The 17368-nt window shown below is 42.5% G+C and overlaps 2 protein-coding genes across 3 annotated transcripts; both read left to right on the top strand.

Annotated features, from left to right (window-relative positions):
- Positions 1 to 81: 81 nt before the first annotated feature.
- On the top strand, positions 82 to 5874 carry LOC118775059 (tetraspanin-7-like). 2 transcript variants are annotated; one of them, XM_036524762.1, is made up of 8 exons: positions 82 to 264; positions 1150 to 1338; positions 1804 to 1878; positions 2022 to 2117; positions 2952 to 3107; positions 4065 to 4148; positions 4402 to 4480; positions 4756 to 5874. In XM_036524762.1, exons 1-7 carry the CDS (start codon positions 178 to 180, stop codon positions 4468 to 4470), a joined length of 756 nt encoding a protein of 251 aa, XP_036380655.1. In that variant the 5' UTR covers positions 82 to 177; the 3' UTR covers positions 4471 to 4480; positions 4756 to 5874. The 2 variants fall into 2 exon arrangements, with proteins under 2 accessions (XP_036380655.1, XP_036380654.1); XM_036524761.1 differs by having other exon boundaries at positions 4402 to 4509.
- A 3815-nt stretch (positions 5875 to 9689) lies between these two features.
- Positions 9690 to 11999, top strand: LOC118774752 (mid1-interacting protein 1-like). Its single transcript, XM_036524225.1, has 2 exons — positions 9690 to 9796; positions 10656 to 11999. The coding sequence occupies exon 2, from the start codon at positions 10738 to 10740 to the stop codon at positions 11233 to 11235; it is 498 nt and encodes a 165-aa protein (XP_036380118.1). The 5' UTR covers positions 9690 to 9796; positions 10656 to 10737; the 3' UTR covers positions 11236 to 11999.
- Positions 12000 to 17368: the final 5369 nt, after the last annotated feature.

Here is a 17368-nt window from a genome sequence, read left to right as displayed (position 1 = left end):
AGCATTTGCCCATTTTTTCACCGGAAGGTGAACCGGGAGTGTGTGACGAAATTTCCTTTCTCCTCTAATCTCTGCAAAAGTTTTCTAGAGGACCTGTTTGAAAAGTTGAGGGGACCTAGCTAGCCAACGTTATTGAAAAGGAAAATTCGCATAAACGCTCCGCAAAAATACGCCAGGATGCCTTCCCCTTCCAGAAGGCTACAGACCAAACCTGTGATAACGTGTCTTAAGACTTTTCTTATTTCGTACAGTCTTATATTTTGGGTAAGTCTGCGGTCACATAATATATTGGAAACTAGCTAGCTGGCTACGTGGAAACAAAGGGCTAGCAGAAAAACCACTGAAGAAAATTAGCATGCTAGGTGGCTATTAAAATTTTGCCTGTAAAATTGGGGTTGCAACATGCAGGGTATTTTTTGCATCATGTATGCATTTAACGTTTATCATTGATAGCGAACTAGGTAACCGGTGTTTAATTTTTGCCAAGGAAGAGCAAAATTTTACTTGCTTGATTATACACAAATGGCTAACTACCTCATGAAATAGCTAAGGTTATCACTAAAGAGAGGCTATTGGAAAGGTATCTGCGTGGAATATTGTTTAATTAGCTTGCTACATTTCAAAGTAAATGTTTGTAAATAATGTTTACTGCATTTGAAAAGGCAGTTGATGTGGAAAATTCACAAAATTTAAACGTAAGTTTTGCTAACTATCAATCTGTAATGTTTCACTTTTAAATTCCCAAGCATTCTTGTACTTAGGTAGTCTATTTCTCCCACTGTTTGTCAACGGGAATGTGGTCTGTGGTGATAAAACCCCAGTGCAGTCGCTAATTATTCACGTCTCTGCCGTTTATGGCTTTCGGGCAGGTCGGAGTCATTCTTGCATTAGGTTGCAGATGGCGTGACATATGCAACTGCTAGAACTAATAGATAATCTGTAAAGTATTGTTGGAAGAGCCCTCACCCTGACATTTTAAAATGACGGTATGTTGCTGCATAGCGAATCGTCTGAACGGTTTTCCGAACTGCATACAGCTAACTAGTCAAAAGTGTGTTCGCAGCTGAAACAAGTTTGGAGATTTCAGGTTCTTTATGACGAAGCCTTGGATAACGTTGTGGTGATGGGTCCAGTGCTGTTTCCACCCAGTTAACAGGAGTCATTCTGCTAGCGGTTGGAGTATGGGGAAAGGTGAACCTGGAGGCCTACTTTTCAGTAGCAACAGAAAAGAACACCAATGCGCCTTACGTCCTCATCGGAACCGGCGCTATCATCGTCATCTTCGGCCTGTTCGGGTGCTTCGCTACCTGTCGCGGAAGCCCCTGGATGCTCAAGATGGTTAGTCGACAGATACCTATGCAGTATGTTGCTTTCTCCTTAACATACAAACACGGAGCTCACTTATACTGTTTGGCCAGACGAATTTTCGGCCTTTGTCATGTTATGAAAATAAGTAATTAAATACAGTTTTAAAGAGTAAAAAATGCATTTACGTCAGTATATGGATTCTGTCATTGTATTTGCTTAGCAGATGCTCTTATCCAGAGCCACATCATTTACAACTTTTGCATGTTTATCCATTTATGCAGCTGGATATTCACTGAATTAGTTCAGGTTAAGTACTTTCCCCAGGGGTACACAACAGCAGGACTCAAACCTTTGAGTAACAAGCTCTGTTTCTTACCACTCTACCAGGATGCTATCTCTGAATTGATAGGGGCCCAAACTCTGAGTTCCTAATGGATGGTATCAAGAGCCCAGCAAATGTGCAGCTCTGAAAGTATCCTCATTTGCTTTTTCCAGTATGCAATGTTCCTGACCCTGGTGTTTCTAGCTGAACTTGTGGCAGGCATCTCCGGCTTCCTCTTCCGACACGAGGTATAAGCATTTCAAAAATGTCATTTTGACTTGTTCCTTTTAACATTGCTGTTCTGAATGTTGTGTTTTGTATTTAAATCACACCATTAAGTGGATTTAGTCATGATTAAGCTGACTTAATGGACTGTCTTATTGCCTTTCAGATAAAGGCCATATTGGCTGACACCTACCAAGATGCTATTCAGACCTACAATGGCACCAGCACCAGGAGCCAAGCAGTGGACGCCATCCAGAGAACTGTAAGTGATTTATATTTGCTGTCTTGCCTTGGAATGCATTGCTGCCTTGTGGCATTCCCTTTATGTGTTAGTTCAGACAAGTGACAGTATGCCCTGAAAATGCTGTTTTCTGAAAAATAATTTTATATGCATGACGGTTTAGTATGTATGATGTTTATCTTACATCTTTGCACTAAATTGTACATTTTTTAGTCTGATATTTTCATTATAATTAGTAGTAATGATGGTATTACCATTATTAATAAATAATAAAGCATTGAACTTTTTGCATTTACTTCATTGCAAGGGGTTTGTTTTGAGGAGGGGATTCAAATATTAAAATGGACTGAAATTCCCTTAAAATTTTAGCTTTTCTGTAGGAGTAGGGAAAAAGGCAGTCTATTTCTTTACTATTTTATTTGTTGCAAACATATTGCTTATTGCATCCTACACCCATACCAGAAAGATTTTTTTCACATTTCCAGTTAGAAAATCAGAGTTGAAGTTGATCTTCAAAAATAACATTGCATCAGCTGTTTGGCTGCTGTCAGAAAGGTTCTGCTATAACACAGCTGTATGAACAAGGAACAGACCATGCGCTCTGTGTAACCTTCAACTGGCTTACAGGTTTGATTAAAAATGTATAGTTAAAGAATGTTCCGGTATGCACAAGCATTCAGAGAGAGCTCGGTTCATGTGTCAGTTGCTCCACCTCTGTGGCTTGTCAAGCACAATCATGTGAGTCCCAAAGCTCATTAATGGAGTAACTGATGACTAAAACAACTCCATTCTGTTGAAAAGTGTGCCACCTTCTGATAATATGTGTAAATGCTGTATGTGTCACGTCGTGTACAGCTAAAGTGCTGTGGTATGAGGAACTACACAGAGTGGTCGAGCACAGACTACTTCAAAGAGAATGGCATCCCCGCAAGCTGCTGCAAGGAAAACGCCAACTGCACCACCCAAGTCCTGAAAGACCTGGACAAAGCTGGCAAAGAGGTGTACAATGTGGTAAGTCTGTCACGTCAGGACTGAGTATGGCTGAACACCTGTTCACACAGCTGTTGTAGCATCCACAGAATGTTTTACTTGACATCCCGATCTCCAGTCTCTCAAAATTGGGTTTACTTTCTGTCCATTCTTTCTGGGTTTTTGTTTTGGCAAAGAGGTGGTGCTGGTTAAGGTGTGCACTGCTGGCTTGTGTGTCCTGAGCAGCTAGTTAGTGTTCAGTCAGTCAAGCAGACATTGATAAAGTAAACCAGACAATAAAGGTAATGGATTATGTAGTGTTTAATCTGCTTATGTGAAGAAAAAAATAGAATTAAATTTACAAGTAATATACATTTACAAATTAATATTCAACATGCTGGATTTCTGTATCATTATTTGGTAGAATTACCTCAAGCACAGGTCCTTCAGTTGAAAGACAGGTGGGATTGGAATGCTTTCTTCAGCAAATGTGTCTGTGCACGACCTCAGCACAGGAACTAAGATGTGTAAATAAAATGACCAATGTATGTTGGTACTAAATATGAAACAATGTCAAGTTGGCTGTAATGTTGTTAACACTTAATGCATGAATCTACACTAGTACTTTACTACTCTATTCTTTTTTTTATTTTAATTTTTTGTAAAATAGCCAAAATTCAGAATTTAGTTGCTGTATCCCTAAACCCTCTCCCCAACCAGTGTGGAAACAGTCATCCCCCTCCTCCCTCCCCAGTGCAAATAGCATTGAATACAGAGTGGTAATTTAACATGTAGAAAAGTGCAGTACATGTACTGCATTGCTTTTCCTCCTGTTTCCATAATTTCCTTCCGTTGCCATAATTACAATGCCCAAAAATCTAAAAATGTAATTGAGAAACATCCCACACAGTTAATGTAATGATAATGCTGCTTTCAAATCTGGGAGATTGGATTTGATTTAATTCATGTTTCCTTTCATATTCCTAATTCATATTCCAGGGCTGCTTCTCCCTGGTGACTTCCGTGATGGAGTCCAATCTAGGAATCATTGCTGGCATCTCCTTTGGAATAGCTTTCTTCCAGGTAAAAAAGAGCAAAATGTGGCAGAGTATTGGGTAAAAGGCTAGGATCCTCTTTAGAAGCAAAGCTTTGTGAAGGATCATAATGACAAATGACAATTTAAGTAAAGCACTACTGAAAAATTCAAAATGCAAGGAATAATGGTGGATTGGGGAAATTCACATTAAGGAGGAGATCGTTAAACTAAGATGACATGTCATGAATGTGATTCTTATTATAACAAAAAAAATCCTGAACTGTTAAATTTCCTGCTCAGCTCATTGGAGTTTTCCTGGCCTGCTGTTTGTCCCGGCACATCACCAATAACCAGTATGAGATGGTCTAGTGGTGCTGACGTAGGTATCACCTCATGATGGCCTTAGCGGTAAGATAACCAGATTTGGTCAGAGGTAGTTTAGATTTTTCTAAGACTATATTATAACTATGGATGGAAATGTATTCATCTAAATGCACACTGTTATCCAAAGAAAGCCCAAGCATTATGGGTTAGAATGCCAATGCTTTATATGGATTTGCATATGCTATAGAGATTGACTTTTAAATGTCCTTATTAGGTATGGCTTATTTTAAGACCAGCTTTGTAATGTAATGCCATTTTCCATTTCTGCAGAATACAGATGGATTTTGCGGCATGCTCCTAATGGAAGGTGGATTAAAGGGAACCCAGACTTGTAGTTGTTTTTTCTTTAATATACGTTTTTAGGTGTTTTATGTAGAAAACTCCACAGCTGCCTTGTAAGACATACTTTTCTTAGGGAGAGAAAAACATGTGACAATACACACAATAAGAGGTCCAGTTTTATTCTGTAGTGTGTATTACTTAGAAATTTGGTATTGTTTTAAAAGACTCAAATGGAGAAATCAAACAAACAGCTGAATATAATGAATACAGACCTTTCAAAGTTTTGAGAGACCCCAGATGATCCTGGTTGGAACCAGGGTTTGCATACACTATATTTAATGTTGGTACCATTATGTTGTATTATTGGCTTTTTTCCATTAAGCCAGTCTCGCAGCATTCTAGAAGTCTCACTGTCTGATATGAATCATCTTGCCATTTATATTTCACCCCAGCTTTCTTGGCTCCAGTCTAAATCATAAGTCAGAGTGAGTGCTGTCACTGGGAGTATTTTCAGAATGGCTGTCACCTTTGCTTTAATTTCACAAATCACTGCCACAACGTTCTGTAGTTTCATTTTGTCACATTTTTGCATTGAAATACTTTCTTTTGGCCTTGTTTTTCAGAAGTGTTAATAAGCTATATTGCTCTCAGCTAAGGTGCCAGTTAATCTACCTGAAGTGTTCCACCATTAGCAAATACCTTAAAGGAAAACCACATTAAAGATCCACAGACCCAGCTCCCTCCTCTACACAGGGCAAAATATACATTTTTATTGAAGCCATTTTCCATTATAGGATCTAGATGTAGAATGGAAAGCTTTCTTTTGTAAGTTCAGTACTTATAGACAAAACGCGTAAGTCTTGAAGGGCCTTGCCGTGCTAGGCCGTGGAATTTCCAGGCAGAAGAAAAAGGACTCATGCCCATGTAATACGTTCCTTTTTTATCTTTATGTGAATGCTGATGTACCTTTGAACGTGAGAATATAACAGAGCGCGTGCAACTCTGTACCAAAACTGTTTTCATTTTGTGTTTCTGTAAAGGAAAATTTAACTGATCAGTGTTAGAACAGCTTGTTCATTTACAGAAACAGCATGTAGAATACTTGTGGGGGAATAAAACTTACAATTATAGAAATCTCTGCATTTAATTTGTTTGCTGTGGGGTTTTTTGTTGTTTTTATCTTGGGTGTTTTGTGCATTTGCCAGCAGCAGGGCTCTTGGCTTTCTGTTTCTTAATCTGGGAGTTCCTGGTTCGAGAGCAGAGAGGTGCACCTTGCTGCATCCTCAGACTGGCTCCAGCATCTCTGCCCCAGCTTCAGAGCTGCACTGCAGCTGTTTCACACTACGCTAAGTGGCCTCGGTGGTTTTTGTATTGATTCTGTTCCAGAGCTAGCTCTGCTTTCAGAAACGGGCTTATCCCACTCCATATTTGTGATTAGACGAGCTGGACACAGTAGTGGTAACCGGAACATGTCAAGAATGGTTCAGACAGTTCTTTGGCTATATTCCCAGCTCAAGAAAATTTGGTGTTTAAAATGGCTCCGCAGTGGTATTAATGAAGTGTTTGCACCACAGAGTGCATTCTTTTGCAATTTGGTAACAGATCCAGAAAATTCTCAACTTTAATTATGACACATTCAATGCATTATGAAATAATTATATAATAAACAAATAACTTGGTACTCACAGTACAGCACAGTATAGTGTTGCAAAGGTTTTGTCATAGTACTATAATGCATGACAATTTCAAGAGCACCTGATTCACTGGAAATAATGCTAATATTATGGCCAGTAATTGCCTGTAGGTTACTTTTTGTTATCCAACAGCCACTATAATGGAGCAATATGTGTTATTCCTTAATATTAAGGCATCAGCAACAAGACTAATCAATGATTTTCCTATCAATGCACAGACACAAGATGGATAATGTAGATGATCACCAAATTAAACTTATGTACTGTAAGGGTACAGCTCAAAAAAATCTAAAGCATGGAAGATGCACATAAGACTTAAGTCAATTCTGGTCCAATGTTAAAGACAAATTGCAAGTTTTAAAACCGTATTTGTAGTAGAGTTTCATGTCTTTTGCCATATGCCTATTCTCTATCTACCAGACTTCATTCTTATTTATTCAGTGTTTTCTGGTGTTGTATTGTGCTAAATTAAGCACACATTGTACTCTTACCAAGGCACCGAAGCAGTGGGTAGAAAATTGCAGCTGCCATGAGGAAACCATGATAATTCACACCAAGATAGTTATTGAGACAGGAGGCTCAGCCATGGAAACTGGTGTGATTAAAACTGATCATCCTGACAGCAGACCTACGTTAAAATAAATGTATTTTTTATAGCATAGTTTCTATGGTTTTATTGCCACAAAGCCCTGGACGGAGTCTGTTTTCCAGAAGGAACTGAAAAATGAGGAAACTCAGGCCAACCTGGAAAGGCAGGAAACTTACTCCTTGATCCAAGCAAAAGGAAGTTCTCAAGTGCTCCAGAAAAAGTGGAAAAGAAAACAGGAGAATAGAAACTCTTGAGAGCTGTTCATGCTAACCTCTTGGTACCTGGAGGCTAGGCTGGGCGTGCAGTACCCGGGGGAATATAGGAGGGAAAGAGACAGAGCATGGTCATAAATGGAATGTAAGATAATCAAGGACTGGTGTAACACTTGGTTGCTCTGCCAAGAAGAATTCTGCTGACGTATCATTCATTGCACCTGGCTGCCTTGGCAGTAACTAACCAGACTTGGTTGAAAGTAGGGTTGAAAGGTTGAAAGTAATCTCTCTCCTTTTAGAAGAATTTGAATTGTGCGGTTGCCAATTTGCTTTAACATTATTCAATGTGTTGTGCATTAACCATACCTCACATCAGGATAGAAAGTGGCCCTTTAACGTATAAAGTTTTGAAATGAATTCTGCAGCAAGATGCATCCTCTTGAAATAGCTGAAATCAGCTGAATAAATGCAACGCATTTGTTGCCTATTTGTGCACTCGTGCAGAAGTCAAGGGCGCACAATCGTTCAACAGGAGAAAGCCAAACGAGACTCCAAAATCAAAGCCTGCTTCCTTACAGAAATGGTGAAGGGCCGAATGGAAAAACTCATAAAATATGTTTGTTTGGTTTGTTGCGCAGGATTACTAGGTACAGGTACCAGTGTAGAGGGTACGGTACTAGATAAAGGTGTTGGTGTACAGGGTCGCTAATAACGGCAATGCTGGTTTCCCCGTGAAACCATGTGAAAAGCACTGGTGCAACGGTCTTTGCGAAACACAACGGATAATTGCTGCCTTCAAAAGCACATACAGTGCAACAGAAGGACCAGTTGAGACGTATTTGAATAGATCGTATTAAACACACGAGAGTAGTGAAATTAAACTGGCTCATCACAATTGACTCCGCATGCCTAAGTAAGCAGTAACACATTCATTTCACTCATTTAATTAGAATCCAAAGTGTTCTGTAAAAGACAGCAAGGCCATTTCTTAGCAAAAGAAATGCCTACAGCCTTTACGGTCCTCCAATGTTCCATTACTGTTCTAAAGGTCAGACTCAGATTTTCCGTTCTTGGGGAAAAAAAACCAAACAAAAAAAAACAAATAGCCAGTCTCTAGAGGACGAAACAATTAATGGTGGGGGATCAGGCTGAGATCTCATCTCATAAATACAAAGCCACACAAAAGGAAGCCCATATGACACAACCTTGCAACTGCTGACATAATACAATATGTACACAATATTTCTTTAAACAACGTTATTATTTGCTAGGCTGGAGGTGGATAAACGACACTAAATCTTAAACCGTGAAAGTCCTGAAGCATCTTCAAACCAGCCTAACTCCTCCGCTATTCCAGCTGTAACACCGGAAGAGGCCGCTCCAGAGACCGTGACAACTCTCCACCAGGTGGCACTAGTCTATCAATTATTAACAACCCCTATGCGTGCTCGCTTTGCGCAGCAACATAAATTACTTCCATAGTGGTTGTTTTCAAATGGATTATCACAAAAGGAGTTCTACAGCGCTGCAGCCTGGTAAGCAAAAAGTCAATTGTAACTGTTACTAGTTCCCAAAGGAGAACAGTCCCTACAAACAATTAGGCAGTTTGTCGCAATACAGGATAGTAGCCTACTGCCAGCTGGCTTGCTGTCGGAGAGAACCAACGCGGGTGTGGACCACATCCAATGGTGCAAATGACCTTTGATGTAATCGGTTTTAGCGAGAAGAGAGGAGAATCTTTTTCAGTTTTAGCGCTGACAGAATCATTTGGCCCTGAAACAGACATATCAGCGCTGTAAAAATAAATAAATAAATAAATAACCAACATAAACTGTCTGTTTGCATGTTCGTAATTCACATTTAGCTTCCCGACGCAGACAACCAGAATTGTAAAGTACCTCTTAGCGTCGCTACGACGCGTGCGACTTTTGTGCATCATTAATCATCAGGTAAGGCTTGCATAAGAAAGTGTGATGTGTGTTAGCCAGTTTGACTACACTAGCCTACATGATAATTATGGACAGTTCGGTGTTGCATTGCAACAAGATGAATGGACAAATTTTGTGAACTACAGCTATAGGCTAACCAACTGTCAAGATTTGATAGTCGAAACACACTAGCATTTGTTTGCGCGCCAGAAGAATATAAGTGTTTCTCAAAACTAGTAACAAAAGCGTGACATTAATTCATTCCAAAGGAGTAAGGGCGGTGTTCATGCGGACAGACCTCTGAAGTATTAGTATGTCATTCGACCGGAGGACCGACTGTTCTGTAATTGGTCGCCATCGCGCTCAATCCAATCAAACGAGGGCGGTGTGCCGGCGTTAGGGTTTCGGAAGCTGGGGAGAATTTCAGAGTGGGCGGGTCTTTTTTTGCACCCGACGTCCTGTATAAATACCAGAGTGTCTCCTGCAGACATTTGCTGGGAGCTGTTGTAGCATGTGTGGGGTGTAGGAGCGGACACAGCACAAAATCCGCCTGTTTCCTTTGGGATTGTCTTGGAGCAATTTTGCGTGAATCCTAGACGCATTAAGGTTAGTAACTTCTCTTGCGATGAGCTGTTAAAAGCAACCGTATCGTCGTTGGTACGTGTTCTCTGTTTCACCGCTGCCTGTCTGACCAGGAAATAGAATAACGTGTAATAAAGAGGCTATTGTTGCTAGGAAGCGAGTTATCAGCTTCCAGATTCGGGTCCCACCTATGCCGGTTCAAATCAGCAGCTCGGTGTGACTAAGGCATTTACTTTTTGGGAGATTGCGACGTCATGATATGAAGTGAAATAAAATGTACTTCTCTTTCATTGTCTGTCATGACTATTTGACTCACTAATTCGAGGGCGTACGACGGATAAGCCGAATGACGTATCGGTAAGATAAGCGTTTAAGCCCTGTCGATAATTTGAAAGCGGCATCCTTGGTCGCAGCTTTGAGTTGTCCTCTCTGCTTTATTCATTGTATGAATTGCGATTTGAAATCATGGCCTTATTTGTGCGTTTGGTCTTAAAACTAAAACCAACCGTAAAATCGTAGACTCTTTCATACCCAAGCGGTTGTCTAAAATGCACACTCAGTATACTTTAGTACTGAAATGATTTTTATAGACAGATTGTTATATAATATATTTTATTTTATTAAATATATATTTCTGTATTCGTAGAATCCAGCCAAGTACAGGTGACAAAGGGCTTGTATAGTTCCTAGTTGCAATCTTCTTGTATCAGTCGCTGATGGAGCGCTTTGCCTACCATGCAAGCTGAAAGCCTGACATTTCTCTTGTTCTCCTGAACTCTAGTCATGCATTGAAACAAGACACCAGTTTCCCTAATCTAGAACATGTGGCATTTCTACAAAGATGGTAGATTAAACCCACATCCCATTCCCCTTAACTCTGCAGGTCTCCAACAGTCAACCTTTTTTGAAGCCATCTGTCCTGACATCAAGTTCCCAGCCTAGCCAAGTCTACCTGAAAATCCACCATGATGCAGATCAACAGTGAGTTCTCTGGCCACAAGCACTCCCTCCTCAATGTAATGAACCGCTTCCTGGCTGCCGCCAACAACATGGACGAGACCATCATGGTGCCCAGCCTTTTGCGTGACGTCCCCTTGGAGGACCAGGACAGTCAGGCACCGGCACTCAACAACAACAACATCGACGACTCCTACTCTGGCAAGCAGAGGGACATGTACGAGCACTACCTGCTGCTCAAGTCCATCAAGAACGACATGGAGTGGGGCCTGCTGAAGAGGGAGGTGAACGGGGGGCCCAGCTTCCTCGAGATGGCCGTCAAGCAGGAGGAGGATGAGCCGAAGGGGGGCGGCGGGGTGCCCGCTGAGGACACCTCAGACCTGGAGAGCCAGTTCCACTATCACCTGCGCGGGCTGTTCGGGGTCCTGTCCAAGCTCACCCTGCAAGCAGACCACCTCACCAACCGCTACAAGAGAGAGATCGGGGGCGGCAACTTCATGAGATAGGGGAGGTGTGCGTCCCCCCTCCCCCTTCCCTCCTGTCAAACATGAACTTGTGCCCGTATGTTTCCACTGTTCTGCACTGGCAAGGTTTTGCTGTGCGCTGAAGTGGGCTGTTGCGACAGGCCTCTCGCTTCCCTCCTTCAATACATGCAAAGGGCCACGAACCGAATAGAGCAACTAACACGTCAAACGCATCCGACCAATCCTGCCCTGGTAGGCCACAGCCCCAGCTCAAACGGCCACGCCCTCCATATCAGAGCTGTAAGCCTTCTGTCAGAGGGCTATGGAAGTAAAAAGCAGAACCAGAGAAATGTTGCCCAATGGCCTGACTGAGTTTTGATTTGTAATCAAGTTGTTTCTCGGTTTCATGACTCACATCGGATTAACTATTAAAAGGCACATGCTGTTGGCACAAGAAGATGGGGAAATTTAGTTTCAAAGGATTGTGAATTTCACTTGAGACTAGAGGCTCCTCTTTCAGTCAGGCCATTGCACTTGGCACAAAGCTGTGGTGCCTCACAGGTTCCGCAGTTTACTTTAGACCCACCAATGATCTGACATGCTGACATGCCAATTATAAGAGATTTTTGGAGAGGTGGGAGGCTAGTCATTTCAATACTGTCATTATATGTGTACGTGATGACGGTGATGATTGGCATGCCTTTGGTTCTTCTGGCAATGGGGTGTTTGGTTCTCCCCAAGGCAGCTGTGAAACGCTCCAGAGTAATGCTGTCAAAGACACAAAAATAAACACGAAGTCAGACTGATTCACGCATGTTCATTTGTATTTCTTTCAAGGTCCATGTAATTCTGTGCCTCTCTCTGGTATTGGTGTGCACATTTGGGGGTGTCTGCAAGAGCTGATCACAGCATGCAGGTTTGGTGGGCCTACATGACTTTAGCTTTGTTGTGCAGCCTAACTGAACACTAATGAAACCCTCATAAGGATAGTTTCACTTCTCTGAGGGTCGACTGGTTCTAATGATGATCACTTTACGTCTTGCTTGTCTGGTTTCTGCATACTTCCAGCTCCACTCTGATAGTCAGTTACGGACTGAGTTATTAGCGCCTTTCAATTAACAAGCATAAATAAACTGTACACCTCTTTTTGTTTGAGAATGAAACCACTCCTAAAGATCACTGCTGCTCCACATGTGCAGGGAGTTCTATGGCCTCTGTATATTTTTTTTGCACAATAGTGAGGCTGATTAAAAGGTATGAGAGCCTGCCTTCATACTGTGTTCAAACACCTTTTTGGGTTTATAGATCAACATGGTAAACACGTTGTGGCATTGTTTCATCTTCCCACAGTCAAAAAACCTTTCTTTTTGATGTCTGTCTACCTGAACCCCTAAATTGGTATGAGGAGTCAACTTGGACAACTGCTCTGCCACAATGTTGTGGCTCTCTGTTACAGTTTTGGCCTTGGTAACAACAAAAATGACTTTTTGTATTTGACTGCTGTAATGCATTGTCAGTTTGGTATGTTTAATAAATCCTAAACCTTCAGGTGTGTGATGTTTTAAGTTTACACAAGAATGCATGCCGTGAAAGAAATTTGTATGAACGTTTATGTTTCCAAGCAATGCATAGAGAGAAAACATTTTGCTTTTAACATGTTTTTCCTCTGTGTTTCTTACAGACCAGAATTATATGATGTCTGGAGATCATATGCATTATTGCATACACAGAAAATTTCCTTAAAATGAACTTCTGGAGACTGTGTTAACTAGTGAATCTACACACAGTGGGAATATTTAACCTAGTTAGTGCTGTCCCTTTTGTAAAAAGTTGTGAGGACACAACCATGTTTGTCAAAAACACTTTGGTTTAAGTTTTAGTTGTCAGTTGACAAATTCTGCAGACTGAATTTCTTTAAAACCAGGAACAACTTGTGCTCAGACAGAAAAAGCTGGGCTTTAATTGTTTTAGAGTCTTCTCCAAAATGTAATTTAGCTGGTAACGTTGCCTGGCGAAAGCAGGGCTCCCTATTTACCTAGAATACACAGAGCTCAGTGTTGCCTCCCACTTAGCTCTTTGCTAATGAGTCTTGGAATTTGCAGTGGACTGTGGAGGATTCCAAAGCTGTGGGAACACACGCAGGTTGCTGACTTCATTGCTCTTTTTCATCTACTTAATGATCCTCACGCCACCTCAAGCCAATCACGAGTCCTGTTTGTGCTTCCCGACGTTCTCGTGCTTGGATGTGTTGTCCTGACATCCTTGCAAGCAGATGGGGAAGGCGGCATCTGCGGTTGACAAGGGGGGTCGTTGGGTTTTCTGTGGCTTGCGTAAGGCGGCCTACAGTGTCACATGCCGATGACCTATGAGAGCCTCCAGGCATCATCGTTTGTTTTGAAGAAACAAATATGCTTGTGGTGAAACGGCAAAAGCTACTGGCAGCATGTAATCCAACACTGTATGTAAAATCAGTACAAAGATGGAAGTGATGCTCCCAGAACCAGCTGCTTGAAGGGCCTTGTAAAATGAAGATCTAATGTTTAGTTGGGGAGGAAATACTGAAATATGCTCGGTACGAGATATGCAAGACAAAGAAAAAACACAGCTGATCTGAATACAGGTTCTGTACAAGGTCCAGACTGATCCCCAACGGGGGGGTTCCCCGACAAATGGCAGGGGATTTTTACTGGTGCTCATTTTACACTGAAAGCGAGGGAAAGCACATGCTCGACTGCTTTACAGTACAATAATGGCTTAAATCTTTCAACTTGTGCATCTTTCTTCTTCCTTATTATCAGCTTAATGATTCACTTTACAAGATCAATGTGCGTATAACCCTGGGGTTGAGTTAAACTTCACAATAGAGATGTGAACTGTGCCACACGTAGTCAAGGTGCATGCATGGAAAAAAAAGGAAGAACTGCAGTTCAGCACTAGATAAAGAAATAGTCATTTTAACCAATTTGGCCCAAACCAAGCATGCTCCTTGTTTTATCACCTGATTCCACAGACTCTATCCTCCCTCACAGCTCTGTGCTTATTTAGGGAAATAAGCCATACTGTTAATTAGCAAGTGCTGCAACTGCGAAACATCCATCAGGTATTTTTCTCACTGCCTCTTCGATCACACAGAATAGCTTACTAAAAAGAAACCAGAGATATACTGAAGTAGGCTGGCACGGGACTGCAGTGAGACATGGTTGTGGAAGTGCATTGATTCCGCATAGTTTTCCCAAGAGGCCATAGCTACTAATAATAAATTATGTCATCAAAGCTATTTGCAGAATGCTGGTGCAACCAACCTTACAGAATAATACAGGAAGTATACATACATATGTAATAGTTCATATGGAGTAAATGTGTCAGACAAAAACACAAACAATAGCCATAGCCACCTGCCAAAGCCACTTGCATTATACAGACTTCTTCCCTCAAACTGCACTCTCCACCCTTCCCCATAGCAACAGCTCCTGGGCAGCAGCCAATGGGACAGCAGTACAAAGGCAACAATATCAGGGGGTTGAAGAGTGGCGGAGCGCCTCTAGCAGAAATGTAGCTGAAAGAGGGGGCCAGCTGGGGGCCAGCCAGCTGGCAAGGGAGGGAGGGGAAGGGCTCTCCGTGCTGTGGTCTCCACCGCAGCAACACACAACGCAGCCGTCAGACACGCATGGCGAGCAAGAGAGAGGCGGCATGTGCTCGCCCTCGTGTCGGGCTGGCAGTGCTTCTTTAACCCAGAAAAAACAGTTCCGCATCTTTTGTTCCCACTTTTAGATATTCACTGAGGGAGCTTGTCACAACAGAGCTGCAGAGCAGGGCCGATCGATACTTCGGCCTGCTCAAGCAAACTAGGTCAGTCGCTGCGGGGCGCTAATTGGAGTCTAATTGTGACAGCTGTTGAAAAGGTGTACACTGGCCCTGAACATAGTGAAGTGCCACACCGAGGCCTTGTTCACATGGCTGCGAAATTCCCATTTCTTAATGTAGTTATGCCTGCATGCGGTATGGTTGCAGGCAGGAGCAACAACTGCGTTTGACAGTTACACAAGACAGCAGAGAAACCTGTTGCTAGTACTGCTTTGCATGCTAATCAGCTTTATCTTGTGTGCTTGTCCAGGAGGTGTGGTCAACCATTAGTAGCCCCACGGTGAATTAACTGCATAAGTAACCAGCAGCACTCCTGCTTTTCCATTCCATTATTGTACGCTTATTAGCGACATATTTAGCAATGAAGAGGGTGTCTTTGATTGCTTAGTGCTACAGTTCCCATTTTACGTCATGTTTTATGTCATGTACAGTACCAGTCAAAAGTTTGGACACACCTACTCATAGAAGGGGTTTTCTTTATTTTTACTATTTTCCACACTTTAGAATAATTGTAAACATACAAAAACTATGAAATGGAATTATGCAGTGACCAAACAAGTGTTAAATCAAAACTACCTTACATTTTACATTCTTCAAAGTAGCCAAAATATTTTTTGAAAAATTTTTTTTTTGGAAAGAAATTCATACATAAGCATTAACTTCACTACTTATGTTTGTCTAAGAAACAAATTTCAAGAATTTAAGTATAAGTCTTTTGGTCAAATGTCTTTGAATGCATGTTTCCCATTATCTTAATCAGGTGTGTCCAAACTTCTGACTGGTACTGTATATATTTCTTACTGCCTTTCATTCTCCTGTCTGTGCTATGCAGCACGAAGTCAAATTTCATGTTTTTGACATGGCCAATAAAGTTCAACTTGATCTTGAACTTGAGCGTGAAATCCAAATCAGGGAATTTTCCATTAGTGTGAGCAAAAGGCAAGTCTGCAGAGCAGCCGTTGATATTGTGCTTATTGTGTACACTCGGCCCTTGCGGCAGTGTGAATGCTTGCTCTTGTTTGCACAGCTCTCTCGGCCCTTTGAAACGACAGTAAGCTCTGCTCATTGCACACACCAGGGCAGTGGTTACCTGTGCCATATATGAACAAACACACAAAGCTGCTGAGTGCAGTGTGTTTCCAAGAGGTGTGTGTGAAGAGCTGGGGAGAAACCATAGAAGCTGTCATAAGAATGCATAGGGGGCTCCCTCAGAGGCAGCACATCTAGGAATCTTTCCCCTCCCCAACTCAACCCCAAGCAGGATTAGTCTCTGCTCCACCCAGCTTTTTGCCACCCTTCCCATGGGCCCTGTGGACCGGGCCCCTCAGACATGTTGAGAAACACCGCAGCCAAAGAATGCGGTGAGACAGCTTTCTCTGTTGTCTCAGAAAGAGAGAGAGAGAGAGAAGGAGAGAGAGGTGTCCAGACACGCCTCTGACGTCCAACGGCATCGGAAACAGGAGGTGCAGCCCGGCTCTTTGCACTGATCCATGCCGATGCCGGCTCGCTCTGCTGCCAGCCAGCCCACAGGTCGAACTGCTGGCATTCAGCAGGCTGCACTCCGTCTAGTCAGTGTGGGTTTGGATAGCTTTCAGGGTGAACCCGAAAAAGATGATTACAAAATACTAGAAAAAGGCATCATTTGTGACAGCCCGTGCTTCAGCTCTCTTCTTGGCAAAATGGATTGGGAGAGCAGAAAAAGGGGGGAGAGAAGACAAGGCAAGGCTGGGGTAGGTAGCCTCCGGAGGATGGGTGCGAGGAGAGATTCCAAATTTGGATATGTGGGTATCTGCTTCATGCAGAGGGAGCGTGGCAGCCTGCATGATCGCTAATATGACACTTGGCGGGCCTTCCCCCTCTGCCTGCAGCTTGCCCTGAGCCAGTTGCCCTCTCTTTGCCCAGCCCCTCCCTCCCGTCCGCCTCACTGGCACATACTGTAGGGCATTGCTCAACGGTCGCGGCTCAGTCTTGCTGGCGTGCACATAAGCCAGGTCTGCCCAGACAAGCCTTCCTGACAAAATGCTGCAATCTGCCGATGTGATGAACGGTGGCCCGGTGGCTGAACCCACCAAACAAGATCTGTGTCCCTGTTCCAGGGGTCATGTTCATTGCATAAGGGGCGAATATATGGGAGGAGAACTGCAGCAAGAAATGGGCGCACCCTCTAACCACTTTCCAGCTCCTCTTGGAGGAAAAGAAAAAAGAGTCAGCAGAAAGGAGAACGATCAGTGCGAACTATTTCGAAAATACATTGCACGAGCCCCGGTGAGAAATTTCGGATGTGTAGCAAGCTTGACGTGTTTCCAATAAG

Source organism: Megalops cyprinoides, chromosome 3 (genome assembly GCF_013368585.1).
Source record: "Megalops cyprinoides isolate fMegCyp1 chromosome 3, fMegCyp1.pri, whole genome shotgun sequence".
Lineage (NCBI taxonomy): Eukaryota > Metazoa > Chordata > Actinopteri > Elopiformes > Megalopidae > Megalops > Megalops cyprinoides.
This window is presented reverse-complemented; position numbering and strand designations above follow the sequence as displayed.

Excerpts from the sequence above, each read along its gene's own strand:
- LOC118775059 (XM_036524762.1), top strand. The coding sequence starts at position 178 with ATGCCTTCCCCTTCCAGAAGGCTACAGACCAAACCTGTGATAACGTGT. Across the intron at positions 1,339-1,803 it reads GCCCCTGGATGCTCAAGATG|TATGCAATGTTCCTGACCCT; the intron begins GTTAGTCGACAG and ends TGCTTTTTCCAG. Across the intron at positions 1,879-2,021 it reads GCTTCCTCTTCCGACACGAG|ATAAAGGCCATATTGGCTGA; the intron begins GTATAAGCATTT and ends ATTGCCTTTCAG.
- LOC118774752 (XM_036524225.1), top strand. The coding sequence starts at position 10,738 with ATGATGCAGATCAACAGTGAGTTCTCTGGCCACAAGCACTCCCTCCTC.